At 50.9% G+C, this 23,996-nt stretch overlaps 1 protein-coding gene across 5 annotated transcripts in view; it reads right to left on the bottom strand.

Moving 5' to 3' along the window:
* LOC138762308 (tensin-1-like) overlaps window positions 1-23,996 on the bottom strand; it is a 182,173-nt gene that overhangs the window by 155,238 nt on the left and 2,939 nt on the right. For all 5 annotated transcript variants that reach the window (XM_069936062.1, XM_069936060.1, XM_069936061.1 and 2 more), the window contains exon 2: window positions 6,962-7,076. In XM_069936062.1, coding sequence (XP_069792163.1) covers window positions 6,962-7,076 — 115 coding nt within the window. The remainder of the gene's footprint in view (window positions 1-6,961; window positions 7,077-23,996) is intronic.

Here is a 23,996-nt window from a genome sequence, read left to right as displayed (position 1 = left end):
AGGGTGCTTCATTCTGTGTATGACCCTGGGATGTGTGATGGGACGGTGTGGAGGGAGCTTCACTCTTTGTCTGACCCTGGGAGTCTGTGACGGGACAGTGCGGTTGGGGTTTCACTCTGTGTCTGACCCCGGAAGTGTGTGATGGGACAGTGTAGAGGGTGCTTCATTCTGTGTCTGACCTTGGGATGTGTGATAGGACGGTGCAGAGAGAGCTTCACTCTGAGTCTGAGCCAGGAGTGTGCGATGGGACGGAGTGGAGGTTGCTTCGCTCTGTGTCTGACCCCGGGAGTGTCTGATGGGATGGTTTTTTGAAGAGGCGTCACTCGATGTCTGACCCCAGGAGTTTGTAAATGGACGGTGTGGAGGGAGCTTCATTCATTGTCTGTCCCGGGGAGTATATGATGGGACGATGTGGAGGGAGCCTCACACTGTGTCTGATACCTGGGAGTGTGTGATGGGACGGAGTGGAGGCAGCTTCATTCTGGGTTTGACCCCGGGAGTGTGTGATGGGACAGTGTGTAGGGAGCTTCTCTCTGTGTCTGACCCTGGGAGTGTGTGACGGGACGGTACGGTTGGAGCTTCACTCTGTGTCTGACCCCAGAATTCTGTGATGGGACGATGTGGAGGGAGATTCACTCAGTATCTGAACTTGGGACTGAGTGATCGGACCACATGGAAGGGGCTTCACTCTGGTTCTGACCCTGGGAGCGTTTGATAGAAAGGTGTGGAGGGAGCTTCACTCTGGGTCTGACCCGGGGAGTGTGTGACGGGACAGTACGGAGGGGGCTTCACTCTGTGTCCGACCCCGGGAGTGTGTGACAGTGCAGTGGGGACTTCAAGGAGCCCAGGGAGTGTGTCTGACCCAGGGAGTGTGTGATGGGACGGTGTGGAGGGAGCTTCAATCTGGGTCTGATCCCAGGAGTGTGTGATGGGACGGTGCATAGGGAGCTTCACTCTGTGTCTGTCCCCTGGAGTGTGTGATGGGATGGTGTGGAAGGGGACCTCACTCTGCATCTGTCCCCAGGATTGTGTGAAGGTACGGTGTTCAGCGTGCTTCACTCTGTTTCTAACACGGGAAGTGTCTGATGGGACGGAGTGGAGGAGGCTTCACTCTGGGTGTGACCGCGGGAGTGTGTGTTGGGATGCTGTGGAAGGAGTTTCACTCTTGGTCTGACCCTGGCAGTGTGTGATGGAACAGTGTGGAAGAAGTTTCACTCTGTGTCTGACCCTGGGAGTGTGTGACGGGACAGTTCAGTGGGGGCTTCACTCTGTGTCTGACCCCGGGAGTGTGTGATGGGACAGAGCAGAGTGAGCTTCACTCTGGGTCTGACCCGAGGAGTTTGTGATGGGACGGTGCAGAGAGACTTTCACTCTTTGTCTGACACCGGGATTGTGTGAAGGGACGGTGCGGAGGGAGCTTCACTCTGGGTCTGCCCCGGGTATGTGTGATGGGACCTTGTGGAAGGTGCTTCATTGTGTTTCTGAACCTGGGAGTTTGTCATGTGATGGCGAAGAGCGAGTTTCACTCTGGGTCTGACACCAGGAATGTGTGATGGGAGGGTGTGAAGGGGACCACACTCTGGGACTGAACCAGGAATTGTGCGAAGGGACGTTGTTGAGGGGGCTTCACTTGGTGTCTGAACCCGGGAGTGAGTGATGGGATGGAGTCGAGGAGGCTTCATTCCGTGTCTGACCACGGGAGTGTGTGATGGGACAGTGAGGAGGGAGCTTCTCTCTGTGTCTGACCCTGGGAGTGTGTGATGGGAGGGTTTGGAGGGGGTTTCACTCTGTGTCTGACCCTGGGAGTATTTGATGGGACTTCACTCTGTGTCTCACGCCGGGAGTGTGTGATAGGACGGTGTGGAGGGACCTTCACTCTGTGTCTGACCCTGGGAGTGTGTGACGGGAGGGAGCTACACTCTGAGTCTGGCCCTGGGAGTGTGTAAAGGGACGGTGAGGAGGGAGCATCACTTGGTGTCTGACACCAGAAGTGCACGATGGGATGGTGCAGAGGGAGCTTCACTTTGTGTCTGACCCCAGGAGTGTGTGATGGAACGGTGTGGAGGGAGCTTCACTCTGTGTCTGACCTTGAGAGTGTGTTACAGGACGCTGCTGTTGGAGTATTTGATGGGACTTCACTCTGTGTCTGACGCCGGGAATGTGTGATAGGACGGTGTGAAGGGAGCTTCACTCTGTGTCTGACCCTGAGAGTGTGAAAAGGGACGGTGAGGAGGGAGCATCACTGGGTGTCTGACCCCAGGAATGTTTGATGGGACTTCACTGTGTCTGACGCCGGGAATATGTGATGGGATGGTCTGGAGGATGCTTCACTCTGTGTCTGACCACGGGAGTGTGTGACGGGACGGTGTGGAGGGAGCTTCACTCTGTGTCTGACCGTGGGAGTGTGTGATGGGACGGTGTGGAGGGACCTTCACTCTGTGTCTGATCCTGGGACTGTGTGATGGGACTGTGTGGAGGGAGCTTCACTCTAGGTCTGACCCTGGGATTGTGTGATGGGACAGTGTGGAGGGAGCTTCACTCTGGTTCTGACCTCAGGAGTTTGTGATGGGACAGTGTTGAGGTGGCTTCATCTGGGTCTGACCTCAAGAGTGTGTGATGGGACAGTGTTGAGGTGGCTTCATCTGGGTCTGACCTCAAGAGTGTGTGATGGGACGGTGTGGAGGGAACTTCACTCTGTGTCTGACCCTGGGAGTGTGTGATGGGGCAGTGTGGAGAGAGCTTCACTTTGTGTCTGACCCCAGGAGTGTGAGATGGGACGACGTGAAGAGAGCTTCACACTGTGTCTGACCCCGGGTGTATTTGATGGGACTTCACTCTGTGTCTGACCCTGAGAGTGTGAAAAGGGACGGTGAGGAGGGAGCATCACTCGGTGTCTGACCCCAGGAATGTTTGATGGGACTTCACTGTGTCTGACACCAGGAATATGTGATGGGATGGTCTGGAAGATGCTTCACTCTGTGTCTGACCACGGGACTGTGTGATGGGACGTTGTGGAGGGAGCTTCACTTTGTGTCTGACCCTGGGAGTGTGTGATGGGACGGTGTGGAGGGAGCTTCACTCTGTGTCTGACCCCGGGAGTGTGTAATGGGACAGTTTGGAGAGAGCTTCACTCTGGGTCTGACCCCGGGATTGTGTGATGGGACAGATTGGATTGAGCTTCACTCTGTGTCTGACCCCAGGAGTGTGTAATGGGACAGTTTGGAGAGAGCTTCACTCTGCGTCTGAGCCAGGGAGTGTGTGATGGGATGGTGTGGATTGTGCTTCACTCTGCGTCTGACCCCGGAGTGTGTGATGGGACGGTGTGCAAGAACTTTGTGCTGCACTCTTTTTGATTATTTCATGTCTCCACTTTCTGCATAAATCGCCTTCATACTGAGGTGTAAAAATGATTTGTGGTAAAGTGTTTTTGTGTCTGCACATATTCTGCTTCCTGGTCTTTGTCTCGTGTCTCCTGCTCAGGACCCCGTGTTCCAACTATTCACCAGGAATATGCTGCCCTCTCCTGGCAATCGGCTCTGGGCTTTAATCATGTCACTGTATCCTAATGGTTAGGGATCTCTGTGCTTTCACAGCACCAGTGGTAGAGAAAGGACGGTCTGAAGCCTTTTATCGAGTGGTCAAATGTTGCTGAGAAGTCTGTGTTTTGGGGGACGGTCGGTGAACTAGGGTGGAGTTGTAAACACACTGAAATGCTGGAGGAACTCAGCTGGTCTTTCCATCGTCCATAGGAGACAAAGATATATTGCTGATATTTTGGGCCTGAACCTCTCTTCAAGGTAGAAGCAGATGAGGTGAAACATGCCTGACAGAGGCAGTGTGTTGGGAGGGAGCAGGAGGCAAGGGGAATCACAGGGTGGTGTGGTGGTCAATGAGTCACACAGCGGGGAGTGGGTGGTGAGGGATTAAGGCTATCTTTTCTCTGGTCTGCGCTGACAAGGTATATCCAACGACAGGTGAGGGGGACAGGCCGAGCAGATGTAACCAGCTGGGAGATGGGGGTCAAGGTGGGTGGAACCAAAGAGGAGGGGGAGGGGGAGGGGGGTGGGAAAGGGGAGAAAAGGAGGGGGAGGGGAAGAGCGGTTAGATGCAGGAGAGAAGGGATGAAATATGTGTATTTGAAGATTCTGTGTTATATCCCAGGTGGAGTCCTTTTGGGGAACAAACTGCAGCTCCCTGATGCCTAAATGTCCGTGGAGTTCCCATTAGGACTGAATTCCAGCGATTCAAAAAGTCACAGAATTCTACAGCCCAGAAAGACCATTCAGCTGTACTTTTTCATGCCATCCAAGATGCCCATGTACACACGTCTCAGTTACCAGTGTCGGGACCACATCCCTCGAAATCTTCCCTACTGCCATAGACAGCTATTCACAGATATAGCCCTGCCTTCAGTGTTACAGTCCCCACAAACTCATCCCCAAACTTCCCAATCTGGGCCTCAGTGCCCCGTTTGCAACTGGGTCCTTGTCTAACTGACCACATTCAGAGAACAACACCTCCTCCACCATCACACTCAGCCCCGGTGTTCCTCGAGGAGGTGAACTTAGTTCCCTACTCGGCACCCACCACGGTACACCCTTCCAACTCCATGTTCAAACTCACCGACGACACGGCAGCGGTGGGCCGGGGGTCAGGTTATGATGAGACTGAACACAGGAAGGGAGTGTGAAAGTCTAGGGGCCATGGAACAGAGATAACAACTTCTCTCAACGCCAATAAGACAAAAGAGATGACCACTGATGTCAGGAGAGAGGGCAAAGTCCACAGCACATCCATGGTGCTGAAGTGAAAAGGCACTTCTCCAACTCCAACAACCTGACCTGGGACAATCACATTGACTCGACCAATGCCTCGATTTTCTTAGAAGACTGAGAAAGTTCGACCTGTTCCCTCTGTCTCTCAACAACTTCTACAGGGGCACCCCGAGAGCGGACCTGCTGGGTGCATCGCTGTGTGGGATGGGAGCTGCTCTGCTCCAGGCGGGAGAAGCTGCAGAAGGTGGTGAACGCATCTTGGACCATCTCTCCCCACCCCCCCCCACCCCCACGGACTTCATCTACATCTCCCGCTGCCCAGGAACGGCAGCCAACACACTGAGGGACCCATCACACCCTGGTTTATGACCCCAGGATCTCTGACCCTGAGACTGGGACTCTGAGAAGCTGCTACTCAGTCAAGGGACCACCTCCTACATCCCCCAAATCACTGAGATCTCCCGTCCTTCCTCACTCCCAGTCTACCCAACCTCTCCTCACTCAGCAACCCCCGCCCCTGCAAGCAGTCTGGGAATCCCAGCAGCACTCCCTGTCCCTTCTGGCTTCAGACCCTGATCGTAGGATGGACCAGTACAGGAACAGGCCCTTCAACCCTCATATCTGTTCTGAACGCGATCCAACTCAAACTAAAGCTCCAGACACACAGGGGACTACAGACACTGGAGGACGTTTTAAGCCAAGGCTCCTGCACCTGACAGATATCCCGCCGTCCAGACATACACGGTCTGTAAAGAGTTTGTACATTCTCCCCGTGTCTGTGTGGGCTTTCCCTGGGGGCTCTGGTTTCCGCCCACCATTCAAAACATACAGGGATTGTAGGTTAATCAGGTGTAATTGGGCAGGATGGGCTCATGGGCCGAAAAGGCCCATTTCCGTGCTGTATTTCTAAATTAAATATCCATGGGTCTGTGTGGAAACTGCTCTAACACAATGATTCTATCTGCTTCCACGACTGTCCATTCCAGGCACCCAGCACTCATGGCGTCAATAACTTGCCCTGAGGATGTCTCAACCCCTGTCCCTCACCTCAGTGTGTGTGAGACACTCTTTACCTGGGCCAAAGGTTCTCACTGTCCAGCCTATCAATACCTCTCACAACCTTATAAACTCCTATTGGGTCTCTTGTCAGCCTTCAACGCTCCCCATAAAAGCTCCTCTGTATCCTTTCCAAAGCAAGGAGAGCTCAGCAGATTTTTCTCCCCAGCTCCATCCGAGGTATGGTTCTGATAGGGAGCTGATCTTGCAGACATTGCAGGCGGGGGACCCTTTCCCTGCATCGGGCGTGGGACTCGCGGGTACATGCTAGACGGAGCACACCTAATGGTGCCCACTGGAGTGCTAAGGTGGGGGGAATTTGTTCACTTCCTGCAGCCAGACTCTCGTTGGGAGTGTCAGCTTTTCCTGCAGCCACAGTGATTGAAAGACCGCCAGCGTCCAGGCTACAGTCCAGCAGCTTCCTGTAGCCTTTCATTTCCCCAGGACCTCGCCTCACCTGGACACTAGTGAGGTCAGCTGGAACTGAGGCAGGAGTGGTGGCTCTGCCCATCTTAGAGCAACGTAACTGGCTCAACTCCACACAGGCTATCTCCACACCAGAACCACGAAGGCTGGGTCTCGGATGGGACACCCAGACACACACACACACACCCAGACACAGACACGCACACACACACCCAGACACCCAGACACACACACCCACCCAGACACCCACCCACACACCCACCCACACACCCACCCACACACCCACCCACACACCCACCCACACACCCACCCACACACCCACCCACACACCCACCCACACACCCACCCACACACCCACTCATACACACCCACTCATACACACAGGGGAGCCCACACACACACAACCCCCACTCATACACTCGTACACACGCGTGCGTGCACACCCACTCGTACACGCATGCGTGCGCGCACACACAAAAACCCACACACACTTGCACACATTACATACACACATATGCACCCACGCACTTATTTGCACAATCATTCTCTTATAGAGAATGAAAGAGAGCCTCCCCTGGGGACAGGAGGGTCACGGAGTGGGAGGACAGGGTTTACGGCGATCCACTGTATATAGACATGCGTGACTGGTGGACATTTCTCTGGGAACACAGATGTGGAACTGAATGAACCAATCGTGGACTCACCGCGACAAACACTCCCGTCTGTGGCGATGAGTTGCTGGCACACCACACAGGCCTTCAGCTTACTGTACGTCTTCTCTTGGAAGATGTGGGAGCTCGCTGCTTCGTGATCATCAGGCTGACAGACAAAATTAGAAGAACGAGAGTGAGTGGTTGAGAAGGCCGTGCAGGGACCATCATGTGTCAATGTGAGAGCTCAACCACTTGGTAACAAGCCGGGGGTGCTGATGGATGCTAAGACAATAGGGGCATTTAAGAGACTCTGAGACAGGCACATTGAGGTTGGAAGAGGTTACGGGGTAGGGAGGGGAGGGGGAGGTTGGGTGTGATGGAGGGGAGGGGTTGGAAGAAGTGATGGGGTAGGGAGGGGAGGGGGAGGTTGGGTGTGAGGGAGTGGAGGGGGAGGTTGGAAGAGGTGACGGGGTAGGGAGGGGAGGGAAAGGTTGGGTGTGAGGGAGGAGAGGGGGAGGTTGGAAGAGATTAAATTTTCATATCAACCATCTGTAGTTTAATCTCATCTCCTCCTTCTATTCTCTCCTTATATTCTACCTGCAGAAACAATCTTTGGTTTTACTTGACAGTACATTTATGATTCCCCCTCATTTTTTGCCAATTTTAAGGTCTTCTGCTGGACCTACAAACGTTTCTTGGTGAGTTTCTAGAACCATTTATGGTGGGGGTTATACATTGGAAAGCGTGTGGACGGGGTAACGACACATCAGCGAGGGGAAGTCGGAGGGGCTTGGCGGGTGAGACCCATGGAGAGAGGGGGACAAGTCAGCTTTTAGGGTGGGATCCTATATCGTGACTCTTGCAAATGGGACAATCACATCACTGGACAGATTGGATCTCATAAATGGAGAGAGTTGATAGCTTTAAGTTCTTCAGAATAAATATCTCCAGTGACGTGACCTGGAAAATCATGTCAAAGGCACCAATGCCTCAACTTTCTCAGATGACAGAAGAAGTTTGGCAGGTTTCCCCCCTTCCCCTGACCCTCAACGATTACTACAGAAGCCCCATCGAGAGCAGACCTACTGTGTCCATCGCCGTGTGGGACAGGAGGTGTTCTTCTCCAGGTCGGGAGAAGCTGCAGAAGGTGGTGGACGCAGCTTAGAACATCACACAAACCCCTTCCACTCCATGGACTCTGTCTACACCTCCCACTGCCCGGGAAAGGCAGCTGACCCACTGAAGGACCCATCACAGCCCGGACACACATTCTTCTCCCTCCTCCCATTGCGGAGAAGGCTCAATCATGTACCAAGAAGCTTAAAGACAGTCCCTTCCCCACAGCTATCAGGCTCCTGCATGAACCCCACCACAGTGCTCTCACACTGCCCTTGCTTGGTGCTAATTCATCATTCTTTCATTGTCATGTTACACTCTGTAAATTGTGCTTTTTAGACATAAATACAGCACGGTAAATACACCAACTGAAAAACCTCACAAAGATAAGCGTATACAGAGCCGTTGTCATACCCACACAACTGTTCGGCTCCGAATCATGGGTCCTCTACCGGCACCACCTACGGCTCCTAGAACGCTTCCACCAGCGTTGTCTCCGCTCCATCCTCAACATCCATTGGAGCGCTTACACCCCTAACGTCGAAGTACTCGAGATGGCAGAGGTCGACAGCATCGAGTCCACGCTGCTGAAGATCCAGCTGCGCTGGATGGGTCACGTCTCCAGAATGGAGGACCATCGCCTTCCCAAGATCGTGTTAAATGGCGAGCTCTCCACTGGCCACCGTGACAGAGGTGCACCAAAGAAAAGGTACAAGGACTGCCTAAAGAAATCTCTTGGTGCCTGCCACATTGACCACCGCCAGTGGGCTGATAACGCCTCAAACCGTGCATCTTGGCGCCTCACAGTTTGGCGGGCAGCAACCTCCTTTGAAGAAGACCGCAGAGCCCACCTCACTGACAAAAGGCAAAGGAGGAAAAACCCAACACCCAACCCCAACCCACCAATTTTCCCTTGCAACCGCTGCAATCGTGTCTGCCTGTCCCGCATCGGACTTGTCAGCCACAAACGAGCCTGCAGCTGACGTGGACTTTTTACCCCCTCCATAAATCTTCGTCCGCGAAGCCAAGCCAAAGACAGCACGGTAAGACTAGGAAATGTCCAAAATGTCCACAGTTGGCCAGGGGGTGTCATGTCAGGGAGATTCCTTCGATTTTGTCGGAGTCAATATATCTAAAGTACCCTCTCTCTGGGCCCATCCCCCTCTCTCTGGGACTGGGACCATTCCCCCCTCTCTCTGGGACTGGGCTTCTGTCTACACAGAACCTGCAGACATTCCTCTGACTGTGTCTCTGGCTTTGGGCGACGAGCTAGCACACACAGCTCCACACTCAGGCCCAACAAAGGAAAGTGAGTGTGATTAATGCTCACTGAGTTAATTGAATGGGAACAGGTCAAGGGCACTCAGGAACTCAGTGACTTTCAGAGTCCTGTCGAAAATCAATGGGTATCATGAGAGGTCAGACAATGTAACGACGTCGAGCCACGTTCAGTGTCAGAGCCCACACCAGACATCCCTCGTACCAAAGACAACTCTGGGCTCCTCACACATCCCCCCCCACCCACCCACTCATCCCCAGCAGCCCTCTCAACAATAGGGAAATGAGAAAAACTAGTGAAGTTCAAAAATATCAGGGAGTTTTGTTTAACTTTCAGCCTCGCTTGAGGGAGGGAGAACCTGGTCCTGAGATGGAGAAAGAGATATAGGGGAGGGAGAAATGAGGGGGAGAGGGGGCACTTGGGCAGAGGGGGCGCTTGGGCAGAGGGGGCGCTTGGGCAGAGGGGGCGCTTGGGCAGAGGGGGCGCTTGGGCAGAGGGGGCGCTTGGGCAGAGGGGGCGCTTGGGCAGAGGGGGCGCTTGGGCAGAGGGGGCGCTTGGGCAGAGGGGGCGCTTGGGCAGAGGGGGCGCTTGGGCAGAGGGGGCGCTTGGGCAGAGGGGGCGCTTGGGCAGAGGGGGCGCTTGGGCAGAGGGGGCGCTTGGGCAGAGGGGGCGCTTGGGCAGAGGGGGCGCTTGGGCAGAGGGGGCGCTTGGGCAGAGGGGGCGCTTGGGCAGAGGGGGCGCTTGGGCAGAGGGGGCGCTTGGGCAGAGGGGGCGCTTGGGGAATTATACAGAGAAATAGAGAAACAGCAAATACAAAGTGACAAAAATTGTAAATGAGTGAGAGAGGGACAAATAGGAATTATATAAAGTTGCAGAAAATCAATGGGACTGGGAACTGTGGGCAAAAGAACAAGAGAGAAATAGCAGAACCTGAGGGTAAATTTACAAAGAAAATAAGAGGGCTGGAGAAACTTCCACAGGAAGGGGTTGGGGAGGGGAGGGGGGGGGTCTATGGATCAGTGCGGGGAAAGGGTGGGGAAGGGAGGAAAGTATGGATCAGTGCGGGGCCAGGGTAGGGAGGGGAGGGGGTTACGGTCAGTGCAGGGGCAGGCTGGGGAGGGGAGGTGGGTACGGATCAGTGCAGGGGAAGGTTTGGGAGGGGAGAGGGGAATGGGTCAGTGCAGGAGCAGGGTGGGGAGGGGAGGAGGGTATAATCTGTGCAGGGGCAGGGTGGGGAGGGAACGGGGATATGGATCTGTGAAGGGGCAAGGAGGGGAGGGGGTATGGTTCAGGGCAGGGGCAGGGAATGGGGATATGGATCTGTGAAGGGGCAGGGAGGGGAGGGGAGGGGGTTATGAATTAGGTGCAAGCAATGGAGTTTTGGTTGAATTCGGATATCAGGTCCTGTGCAGACATTTATGCCAAGTGGCACGTTCCTGGGTTGTCCTGTTGCAGGTTCTGAGTGTGTACAACAATAAAAACTTCTTGAAGGCAAATATTCCCTTCGGGGCAGACATGGATGTGGGGGCTGGGGTTTTAAAATGGGGAGCAGAGAAATGATCTGCCTTCAACAGTGCACGTTGTTTCTAGGGGTGCCAGGGACCCAAGCATTTAATGTCAAGGAATAATTACAGGAAATTAGAATTAGTAAAACAGAAAGCACAGGATAAATGATCAGCATTAAAGCTGACAGGTCCCCAGGGCTCCATAATCTGCACTGCAGCGTACGAAAGGAGGTAGCCATGGAAATATCGAATTTCATCTGCAGATTGGAGGGTTTCATCTGGAACCAACTGTTTAAGAGAAGGTGTGAGAGAGAGAGCACAGGAAACTGTTTTCTGCAGATCCGTGCACAGCAGTGGGGAGAGTGTTGTAAAGGCAGCGCTAACTAATACATACAACAGGCACAGGGTCAGAAGGAACGAACGTCGATATACGAGCCGTGCTTGAGGAACGCACTGGAGTGTGGCTGGGAGAATGGATGGAGAGTTTTTTAAGACACAGGACCTTAAGAATCATTGAACCCTGGAACATTACTGCACAGAAACAGGCCCCTTCGGCCCTTCTAGTCCATGCCAAATCATTTTTCTGCCTAGTGGTAAGTAAAACACGAAATTCTGCAGACACCGTGGTTAAAGTAAAAACATGAAACTGAAGAAACTCAGCAGGTCACACAGTTTCCTTTATGTAGCAAGGGTAAAAATACAGAACCGACCTTCACATTGACAAAGGCCTCAGGCCTGAAACGTTGGTTATGAACCTTTACCTTTGCTATATAAAGGACGCTGACCTTCTGAGTTTCTCTTGCACTGTGTTTTTATGTTCTGCCTAATCCCACTGACCTCCATACCTCTCCCATCCATTGACTTGTCCAAATTCTTTTTAAATCTTAAGACATCGGAGCAGAAAAAGGCCATTGAGTTGGCCTCGCCATTTACTCATGAGCTGATCCATTTCCCCCACTCGGTCCCACTGCCGGGCCTTCTCCCAATAACCTTTGATGCCCTGGTTAATCAAGAACCCATCAATCTCTGCCTTAAATACAGCCTAGATTAGGTTCCACACTGAGTATGGTCATCTCGGGGTTCAAACCTCTCAGAAAGTGGCCACACCAGCTGATGGGAATGCACCATGGTGGCCTTCATCGATATGTAATGACACCACTAGGTCACCAGGGGGCATCCCGGTGACCTTGTCTATAAAGCAATCCAGATCTACAGTCTAGGTTTGTCTTGTAGAGAGACAAGACCCTCTTAGTGTACATATTAGTTTATTAAAGCTGTCTTATACTCGCACTGCTGGTGTGGTTATTGTCAGTACAGGAGCATTGAATAGGAACATTTGGAAGCCATGTGGTGGCTGTGTGAAACTTTGATTTGGCCACAGTTGGGGTACGGTGTACAGAAGGGCATGCAAGGAATACTGCCTGGATTAGAGCTTATCAGCTATAAGGAGAGATTGGACAAGCTTAGCTTTTATTTACAGCACGGTAGATTTAAACCCATGCCACCTGATTTAACCTACAACCCCCTTACCTTTTGAAGGGTGCGAGGAAACAGGTGCGCCCAGAGGGAACCCCACGCAGACACAGAGAGATCCTACAAACTCCTTTCCGACAGCGCGGGATTCGAACCTGGGACACCTGATGCTGAAACTGCATGGCGTTAACCGCTATTCTAACTGTGCTGCCCCTTTGTTTTCTCTGGAGCATGGGAGGCTGAGGAGATAGCTGATAGAGGAGAGTTATGTGAGGTGTTGCTAGGGTGGACAGCGAGAACCTTTGTCCCAAGATGGAGCTGTCTCATTGGTTTTCCGAAGGGAGGAGAGGGGGTAGAGGTTTCAGGTTTCACGAAGCAGGTTTATACAAATTTTAATTTAGACATACAGCACAGTAACAGGACATTTTGGCCCATGAATCCGTGCCCCCTATTAACCTACACCCCCGGTACTTTTCAAACGGTGGGAGGAAACTGGAGCCCCCAGGAAAAACCCACTCAGACATGGGTAGAAGGTACAAACTCCTTACACACAGTGCAAGATTCAAAACCCAGTTCCAATCGCTGGCGCTGTAACAGCGTTGTGCTAACCGCTATGCCAACTGTCCCATACCAGAAGTGGCAGACCCCTGCATTACCAGAGGAGGAAGTGGAAGCAGGTACCATCATGATGTTTAAGGTGCATTTAGACAGAGGCACGAGTAGGGAGTACAGACTGGGTACAGGCAGATGGGATGGGTTAGGTTTGCACCATGGTCAGCACAGATACAGGTGCTGGATTTTCTATATTCTACATAAGTTAATATCCAAAGGTTCAGCACGTCGCCAAAGTCTCCTGCAAACTTCTACAGGTGGACTGTGGACAGCATTCTGGCTGGTTGCATCACTGCCTGGTACAGAGGCGCCAACTCTCAGAGCAAGAATAAACTTCAGAGGGTTGTTAACTCAGCCTGTGACATCACGGGCACCAGACTTCACTCCATTAAGGACATCGACGCGAGGCGGTGTCTTAAAAAATCAGTCTTTATCCTCAAGGACCCCCACCACCCAGGCCGTGCCCTCCTCACTCAGCTACCATCAGGTACAGGAGTCTAAAGACGAGCCCCAAGTGGCACAAGGACGGCTTCTTCCCCTCCCCCCAATTTCTGGTGTGCCCTCCCTCTCTATGGGCCTGTGCTCCTCCCTCTACCCCTCCCTCCATTTAATTCAGGTGCCTGTCGACATTTTTCTCATCATCTGATGAAGGGCTTGAGCCCGAAATGTTGCGATATAAAGAACACTGTTTGACCTGCCGAGTTTCCCCAGGCTCGTGTTTTCACTCCTTCCCTCTACCGTCAGATTTCCAAATGGACAATGAGCCACAGACACTCCTCCTTTTGCACTAATTACTTATTTTTAAATATTGTATTTACGGAACCGCAATTGATTGCAATTTTTTTCCCCTGTAATGCACAACACAGCTGCCACAGAACAACAAATATCGAGACCAATGTTCATGACACTGATATTGAAGTGAGATTGGCAATAGCGTACTGGCAATGGGTCACGACTTGGTGGACAGGCAAGAGAGGGCAGAGGAGTGAATGGATGTTTTCAGCAGTAGCTGGTGGTAACGATGTTCACTGAGCCAACCCCCTCCCCCTGCTTGCTGCCGAGCCCTCCCTTCTCCACAGATTACCTTCTGCCTTTGGAACTGTGCTGCCCCCCCCTTATCTATTTATTCGGACACCTGCCGACATTTATCCCCACCCTGATGAAGGGCTCAAGCATGAAACATTGGTTATGTATCATTGTCTTTGCTACATAAAGCAAACTGTTTGACCTGCTCTGTTCAGACATACAACACAGTAACAGGCCCTTTTGGCCCCCAGGCCCGCGCTGCCCAATTACACCCAATTAACCTACCAACTGTTATGTCTCTGTGCTACTTGGGAGGTTTCTTAAATAACTTAGAGATGCATGATTCAAATAACAGAAGAGACTTTACTTACTGATGACTTCCACCATCTCAGGAAACTATTCACATATATACATATACATCCACCTCAAAGTGGTGCACTACAGTGAGAAGGGTGTATTCTTACGCAGCTACAAAATAGTTCACATTACCCTGACTTTAGAACACAGCCCCTGGTACGGTTTTTTGAATATTTTATTTAAAGTTTTTAAACATGCATTCATTCAAATATAATAAAGTATCAGATATTTGATGATAATTCCAAAACACCCTCTCCCCCCACCCCCTACAATCCCAAAAAAAATGAAGAAAAAAAGAAAGTACAAAATAAAGTGTTAGGAGAGAAAGGAAAAAGAAATGGATGGTTGAAAATGTTAGAGTTCACCTAATCCAAACTTCATATTAATTTCATCGTTACTGGGGTTCCTCGCAGGTCTTCGAGGTTAAGAACAATTAGAAATCTAAAAAATCCAAAATTAAGAAAATCAATCCTTTTCTTTGTAGATATGGGCACCAAATTTATAAAACTATATCATACTTTTTCCTCACCCCCCCAGTACATTTTGAACAGTGAAACTGGGAAAAACCCACCAGATACGAGGAGAGCATACAAACTCCTTACAGACAGCGTGGGATTCGAACACCCCGCCCCCCCGACCACTGGCGCTGTTACGGCATTGCGCGAACCACTATGCCAACCGTGACACACACACTCTCTCTCCAGCATTGGTTTTTACCAACCACGGTGTCTGCGGACTTCTGTGTTTTATGTCCAACTCAGTGACCTGCCTTCAGGCCCCAAATCCCCACAAGGCACAGAGGTAATTTGGGCAAGGGGCCTGGCAGAGTCAGGCCGAATACTGTTTACATGGAAAGCGGCTCAGAGAAAGTGATGTCTGGGCTTCCTTGAACACAGATCACTGGAAGAGGATACGGTGTCGACCAAGCGGCTGGGAAGATGTTTAAAGTGCAGGGGAGAAGATGCCTGCTCCATTTAAACAGCACCTTTGTGAAGAGGCATTGAGAATGTTTTCTGCACACTTCTTGATTAACTAAGCTATGGGGAGAAGGACAGGCAGTGGGAAAAGGGATCACCCCATGATAGCAGGGAGGCACGGTGAGTGAAGTGATTAGTGCAACGCTGTTACAGCACCGGCGATCGGGATCGGGGTTCAAATCCCACGCTGTCTGCAAGGAGTTTGTACTTTCTCCCCGTGTCTGTGTGGGTTTTCCCCGGGGACTCGTTTCCTCCCACCCTTTAAAATGGTCAGTGTTGTAGGTGTAATTGAGTGGTACGGGCTCGTGGGCTGAAAGGGCCTGTTACTGAGCTGCATGTCTAAATTTGTAAAAAGAATTAAATGTAAAAATATTAATAAAATGGCAGGGCTGGCTCGATGGGCTGAATGGCCTATTTCTGCCCCTATATCTATGGCCTTTGGGCTTCTGGCATAAGAGGGAGGGAGTGCGATGAGTCTGGTTCCTGGGATCACAGGTTGGCCTAATGTGGACACATTTAGCAAACCAAGGGTTTTGAGAATGAGCAGAAATCTCATTGACACATAAAACTACAGCAGGTCCCAACAGAACAGGGCGACTTCCCCTGTCTGAGGGTGTCGAGAACTAAGAGTCACAGAATCCCCATTCCTCCCCATCACAAGGTCTTCCCTCAGAGGGTGGTGAGGCTGCAGAGAAGGGGTGGAGGACAAATTGCTGTAGATCGTGAAGAAAATTGAAGATCGATTCCTGGATGCAAAGAGTATCGTGGGCCAATGGAGAGGAAGCAGTGGGTGAGGTGAGGTTGGATCAGGTGTGTATGTGTGTGTGTGTGTGAGTAAGTGGATTGATAGGTCAAGTAATCCCTCCTGGTGTCTGTGTTTGTTCATAACAGTGTTGGAGAGAGGGAGGAGACAGACAGAGAGGGAAAGAGGGAGAGAGAGGCAGATAGACAGTGAAGGAGAGAGAGGGACAGAGAGGGAGAGAGAGATAGACAGAGAGAGAGAGACAGACAGAGAGGGAAAGAGGGAGAGAGAGGGAGGGAGTCAGAGAGAGGGAGGGAGTCAGAGAGAGGGAGAGAGTCAGAGAGGGAGAGAAAGAGAGAGGTGGACTCATACAGCATGGAACAGGCCCTTTGGCCTAACTTTTTCATGCAGACCAAGTGAGTATTCTGGCTAGTTCCATTTGCCGACATCTGGCCACCTCCTTACTAACCACATGTGTCCAAATGCCTGTTGAATAGGGTATTTGTACACATTTTTAACAGTTCCTCTGACAGCTTGTTCCAGCGAAGTGAAAAACATCCTTCCAATGCCTCTTAATTTCTCTCCCCCCTTCCCCTTCCCCACCATTCTAGAATTGTCTACCATGAAATAAAGACTACACTCACTTCATCCATGCTGCATGGAGTCTGGTGTGCAGTTCTGGTCACTATACTGTAGGAAGAATAGGAGTGGGATTGAGAGGAGACTCACCACAGTGGCCTGTAGTGGAGGGTTACAGATATGAGGCAAGACCAGGGGACGTTTTCCTTGGATTGACGGTGATCATGGGATGCTCCATTACAATCACCTGAGATTCTGTTGTTCAACTGTGACAAACTCAAACCAGCCAAAGGAGTGGTATATTGTCCTCCAATGGAATGAGGCCCCACCCTCCAATGGAGACCCCACCCTCCAATGGAGACCCCACCCTCCAATGGAGACCCCACCCTCCAATAGTGACCTCCTTCCAATAGAGACCCTGCCCTCTAATAGAGACAGACTCCACCCTCCAATGGAGACCCCACCCTTCAATAGTGACCTCTCTCTCCAATAGACTTCTTCCTCCAATAGAGACCCCACCCTCCAATGGAGATACCACCCTCCAATAGAGAGATAGATCCTGCCCTCCAATATAGACCCCACCCTCCAATAGAGAAAAACCCCAATAGTGACCCCACCTGTCAATAGAAACCCCAACCTCTGATAGAGACCCCACCCTCCAATGGAGACCTTGCCTTGCAATACAGACCCTGCCCTCCAATAGAGACACCACTCTCCAATTGACAGGACCTCACCTTCCAATACGTCAATTCCCTGTGTTTCAATCGCAGGAGGCCTTGTTCTGCAGTCGTGAGGGATTTTGCAGCTCAATATTGAGAGACAAGAGGTCTCCCCCCCCACCCCACCTTCTCCTGGCCTGCAGGCTGAAGCCCTTCTCCCAGAGTTCCATTGGAATGAAGCCCTACCCGTAACTCTCAGATACACAAAACAACATTTATTTATTTATATAGATATAATACTTGTCCTGCATGTGTATTGTGTGTCTGTATGTGTGCTATGTCTGGGTGTGTGTCTGCATGTTTTTCCCCGAGGACAGGAGAACACTGTTTCGTCGGGTTGTACTTGTACAATCAGCTGATGATAAACTTGACTTAAAAAGCATCGTGGCCACTGTGCACGTTGGTGGCTTTCCACAGGGGACGCTGAATGTTTACCTTCATTTTCAAAGCAAGCAAGTTGAGGGCCTGGAGGGATGAGTGATACAGGAAAGTCTGCAGACGCTTTGACTGGAAGTAAAAACGCAGAAATGCTGGAGGAGCTTGGCCGGTCTTGCAGCGTCCACGGGAGGTAAAGACATAGCCCTGACGTTTTGGACCTGAAGGTACAGCTCAGGCCTGAAACTCTGGTGATATAGCTTTACCTCCCACGGATGCTGTGAGACCTGCTGAGTTGGACCTGCTGAGTCTGTCTCTGCCTCTGGACAACAGCACATCCGCTTCCTGACACTGGTTTATAACGTGTGCAAAAAAGGATAAGTTGTTGGCTCTCAGTACAGATGCGGAGAGCTTTCTTGCCAAGAGTCCGTTCCTGAGGCACTTCACAAATGTGCTGAGGTGGGGAAATAAGCCCATTCTTCAACATCCGAAAGCCTTCCTCATCATGGCTGATTAAAGTGCATGCTTGGGAGCATTCCTAAAGCAGGAACTTACTCCAATTTCCAAGGGAAAAGTGGGCCTCAAGAAATAACCATGGGGTGAGCCACGGTGGGACACACCCCAAGATCAACCCCTGTATCACTGGGGCACCAGATCAGGCAACAGGGAAAAGGTACAAATCCTTAAATATCTCCACTGCATTTGCAGCTGTAGAACTTTTGCCTTATTGGTAACGTGGCAGGTAATTTATGCAAAATGAGATCCCGTGTGCAGCAACGATCAAAGGCCTCTGACATGAACAAAGAACCATCGAACAATTACAGCACAGAAACAGGCCACCTCAGCCCTTCTAGTCTAGCCAAACCATTCCTTTATGGCCGAGTCCCACTGACCTGCACCCAGTCCCTATCACTCCATACTCCTCCCATCCAGGTAGCTGTCCAAATTCTTCTTAAATGTTAAAATTGATCCCGCATTCACCCCCTCATGTTCCCCCTAAACTTTTCCCCTAGGACACAGAACATTCCAGCTCAGTACAGGCCCTTCAGCCCATGATGTTGTGCTGACCTATGTAAACCTATTCCAGAACAATCGAACCCTTCCCTCTCTCACGCCCAGAACCTGCTATTGTTTTTACTGTGTCTGTCTAAGAGACTTTAAATGTCCCTATTGTACCAGCCTCCGACACCACCCCTGGCCATACGTTCCAGAAACTGATCTTCCCTTCACTTCATGCCCTGTGTGTTTGTTATGGTCACCCTGGCCATCCACCCTATCTAAACCTCTTTGTCTCAGACAACGGTGTGAAGCAAGGCTGTGTCCTCGCACCAACCCTCTTTACTATCTTCTTCAGCATGATGCTGAACAAGCCATGAAAGACCTCAACAATGAAGACGCTGTTTACATCTGGTACCGCACGGATGGCAGTCTCTTCAATCTGAGGCACCTGCAAGCTCACACCAAGACACAAGAGCAACTTGTCCATGAACTACTCTTTGCAGATGATGCCGCTTTAGTTGCCCATTCAGAGCCAGCTCTCCAGCGCATGACGTCCTGTTTTGCGGAAACTGCCAATATGTTTGGCCTGGAAGTCAGCCTGAAGAAAACTGAGGTCCTCCATCAGCCAGCTCCCCACCATGACTACCAGTCCCCCCACATCTCCATCGGGCACACAGAACTCAAAACAGTCAACCAGTTTACCTACCTCAGCTGCACCATTTCATCGGATGCAAGGATCGACAACGAGATAGACAACAGACTCGCCAAGGCAAATAGCACCTTTGGAAGACTACACAAGAGTCTGGAAAAACAACCACCTGAAGAAACACACAAAGATCAGTGTGTACAGAGCCATTGTCATACCCACACTCCTGTTCGGCTCCGAATCATGGGTCCTCTACTGGCATCATCTACGGCTCCTAGAACGCTTCCATCAGCGCTGTCTCCGCTCAATCCTCAACATTAATTGGAGTGACTTCATCACCAACATCAAAGTACTCTAGCTGGCAGAGTCCGCAGGCATCAAATCCACGCTGCTGAAGACCCAACTGCGCTGGGTGGGTCACGTCTCCAGAATGGAGGACCATCGCCTTCCCAAGATCGTGTTCTATGGCGAGCTCTCCACTGGCCACCGAGACAGAGGTGCACCAAAGAAGAGGTACAAGGACTGCTTAAAGAAATCTCTTGGTGCCTGCCACATTGACCATCGCCAGTGGGCTGATATCGCCTCAAACCGTGCATCTTGGCGCCTCACAGTTCGGCGGGCAGCAACCTCCTTTGAAGAAGACCGCAGAGCCCACCTCACTGACAAAAGGCAAAGGAGGAAAAACCCAACACCCAACCCACCAATTTTCCCTTGCAACCGCTGCAACCGTGTCTGTCTGTCCCGCATCGGACTTGTCAGTCACCAACGAGCCTGCAGAAGACGTGGACATACCCCTCCATAAATCTTTGTCCGCGAAGCCAAGCCAAAGAAAGAAAAACCTCTCATAATCTTGTCGACCTCTATGAAATCTCTTCTCATCCTTCTACACTCCAAAGAGAAAAGTCCCAGCTCTGCTAACCTTGCCTCATGAGACTTGTTTCCTAATCCAGGCAACATCCTGGTGAATCTCCTCTGCCCCCTCTCCACACCTTCCGATAATCAGGTGGCCAGAAAATAATGCAATACTTCAAGTAAAAACACAATGCTGGAGAAACTCCGCAGGTCAAACAGCAAAGATAAACATACATAACCAATGTTTTGGGCTTGAGGCCTTCGTTGTGTTTTTACTTCAACCACAGGGTCTACAAACTTTCCTGTTTTACTTGCAATACTTCAAGTGTGGTCTCACCAGAGTTTTATAGAGCTGCAATATTGCGTCCCAGCTCTCAAACTCAAATCTCGTCTAATGAAGCCCAGTGTTCCATAAGGCTTTCTAACTGTCCTATCAACCTGTGCGGCAACCTGGAGAGCTCTGTGGATGTGACACACAGGGGAAAAAATTGCAATGATTCTAACCACAACTTTGCAGTGTTCTGTGCTACTGGAGAGCATCTGTTGGAGGGGTGGACTGCTAGAGGAGCTCCATTGTTTTGGTAGGGGGAAGGCATGATGGCTTAACTTGTTGGAAACAGCCTCACGGGGAAACGTACCCCCTCAGTGAGCAGGGTGAGCTGTTTAGGCCACATTGAAGCCCTGTGTGTAGTTCTGGTCACCATACAACAGGAGGGTGTATTTAAATGAGGGAGGGGTGAAGGAAAGGTTCAGACTGCTCGGCATCTTGGAGGGATTTACGGATCTGGACCCCAAAACCCCTTGGTTCAGAATCCTGCCATTAACCCTGAACTCTGCCTTCAAGTTCAAATCATTTACTGCTTCTGCAAACTCTCCTATTTCCACATTTCCCACTTCTATGGCCATTTCCAGTGTTAGATAAAAAACATACCATGTGAAAGGAGGCCATTCAGCCCATAATATCAGTACTGGACCTGATGGAATCATATAAATAATCCCACATTCCAGTTGCTTCGTTAAATCCACTTTCCCATCTGACCTTGAGTCCCCACACTCTCAATTAAATACCATTTTCATCCAAAGGCATCAGGGCACTACCAAATAGAAACATAGAAACATAGAAGATAGGAGCAGGAGTAGGTCATTCGACCCTTCGAGCCTGCTCCGCCATTCAACGAGATCATGGCTGATCTTAAAGATCAGTACCCCGTCATGGCTGAACCATCCTCGTCACCAAAACTCCCACCAAGCAATGTCGTAGCCCAGGAACAACTGAGTCAGCCTAGAGATATCATGGCTATAAGAACCCACCTCCTGACACCGCTAGGAATGAAACGCTGTGACTCTAGTTCAGCCCACGAACACGCTCAGCAGCATTCCTTGTGTACCAAAGATCTGTGACCAACGTTTCGGGCCTGGGCCCTTCGTCAAGGTTAAAGATCCTCCTGGTTCAAGAACAGTTTCTTTCCAACAGCTATCAGGGCCTTGAACCTTCCGTGGTCACACTGATCAGGGACCGCTCCGACACCACAAGAAGAGCGTCTGGACTGTTTTAATGCCATTTCTTTCTTATAATATGTTAACATTGAACAATATCTTTCTTTTATACTTATCATCTTTCAAATTTAATTTCATGTACTATTGTAGATGTACAAAGATTATAAGACATTAGAATGTTCCAGCACAGTTCAGGCCCTTCGATCCAAAATGTTGTGCTGACCTAAAGAAACCAACTCAACAATCTAACCCTCCCCTCCCTCACACCCAGAATCCTCTATTGTTCTGTCATCCATGTGTCTGTCTAAAAGACTTAAATGCCCCCTAATGTTCCAGGCTCCACCACCATCCCCGGAAACGCATTCCAGGGCCCCACAACTCTCTGTGTAAAAAAAACTTACCCCTGACGTCTCCCCTAAACATCCCTCCCTTCACTTTGTACTCATGTCCTCTGGTGATTGCTGATCCTGCCCTGGGAAACAGGTGCTGACCATCCACCCTATCGATGCCTCTCAAAATCTTGTTGACCTCTATCAAGACTCCTCTCATCCTTCTTCACTCCAAAGAGAAAAGTCCCAAGTCTGCTAACCTTGCCTCCAATCTTTGTGTCATCCACAAACTTCTCCCGTCTCTGGGCAAAAACATTTCTTTGGTGGGAGAGTCCAGGACAAGAGGGCACAGGATTGAAGGGTGTTCACTTAGAACAGAGATGGGAAGGAATTTCTTCAGCCAGAGATTGGTTAATCTGTGGAATTTGTTGCCACGGGTGGTTGTGGAGGCCGGGTCATTGGGTATATTTATGGCAGAGATTGATAGGTTCTTGATTAGCCAGGGCATCAAAGGTTGTGAGGAGAAGGCCGGGGAATGGGGCTGAGTGGGGAAGTGGATCAGCTCATGATGAAATGGCAGGCAGAGTTGATGGGCTGAATGGCCTATCCCTGCTCCTATATCTTATGGTGTAACAGTCTGATGGTGTTTTCATCCCTGCCCCTGCCTCTTTGAATCTGAGTCCCCGGTTCTAGACATCCCAAACAGAGCGAGGGCTTTTCTCTTTGGAGTGAGAAAGTGTGAAGGTGATGCCTACGAAGTGTATAAGATTATGAAGGCCTTAGATAGGGTGGACAGCCAGCACCTTTTTCCCAGGGCAGGAAGAGCAAACACCAGAGAGTATCTGTGCAAGGTGAGGGGAGGGTTTTGAGTGGAGACATGAGGGGTACATTTTTTACACAGACAGCCGTGAGTGTCTGGAATGCATCGCCGGGGGTGGTTGTGGTGGTGGTCCTAGATGAGATAAAAATCGAGGGTTCTGGGTGTGAGAGAGAGAAGGTTTAGCTTGTTGTGGAGTAGGTTTATGTAGGACAGCACAACATTGTGGGCAGAAAGGCCTGTTCTGCACTGGAATGTTCTGTAAATCCTCCCTCTATCCAGCCTGCTGAGCTCTGGAACAAATTGTGTGCTTCATTAGGATCTCCTCTCATTCTTCCAAACTCGAGAGCACAGACACAGTTTGATCAACCTCTGCTCAGTACAATCGCTTAACCCCAGGAACCAAAGTGGTAAACCTCCGCTCCAGTGAAAGGACATCCTATCTCAGGTCGGGTGAGCAGACTGTGCACAATATTCCACCCAACACTTCACCAGGGCCCTGTAGAATGGGGGCAAGCTTCTCTCCATTTGCCTTCAAGTCATTCACTGTATCTGCCTGTTGACTTTCAGTGGCTGATGAACAAGGAAACCCAGGTCTCTCTGTTCACCAACTCCTTCCAGTCTCTCAGCCCAATACAAAAGGACAGAAGGAGGCCATCCATCACCGGCCCCCAGCAGTGGCTGACATGAATACGTGGATTTTGTTGCCACAAGTGGCTGTGGAAACCAAGTCATTGGGCATGTGAAGGCTTCCTGATCGTGTCGGAGGTTCGGATCTGGAGCTCAGGCGGCCAATGGATCGAACAGGAGTCTGTGCGGCTGCAGAGGCTGCGGGAAAACTGGAGGCGAATCCAGGGATACTCGGTATCTTTGAAGGGACCCTCTTGTGCTTCCCTTTCTCCTATTGTTAGGGACACCAGATGATGCTCTTTGTTTGCCTTAGGGCAGACAAACGTCGAAGTGCCACAGTTAACATAACAGTTAGGGCCACGCTGTTACAGCGCCAATGGCCATGACCGTGGTTCGACAATGTCGCTGTTTATACGTTCTCTCCGTGTCTGCGTGGGTTTTCCCTGGGGTGTCTGGTTTCCTCCCACCGTTCGAAACGTACTGGGGGCTGTAGGTTAATTGGGCAGCATGGACTCATGGGCCAGAGTGGCCTGTTACCGTGCTGTACGTCTACATT

Source organism: Narcine bancroftii, chromosome 4 (genome assembly GCF_036971445.1).
Source record: "Narcine bancroftii isolate sNarBan1 chromosome 4, sNarBan1.hap1, whole genome shotgun sequence".
NCBI classification, from domain to species: domain Eukaryota; kingdom Metazoa; phylum Chordata; class Chondrichthyes; order Torpediniformes; family Narcinidae; genus Narcine; species Narcine bancroftii.
Note: the sequence above shows the minus strand (reverse complement) of the source record. Positions and strands in the feature narration are given on the sequence as shown.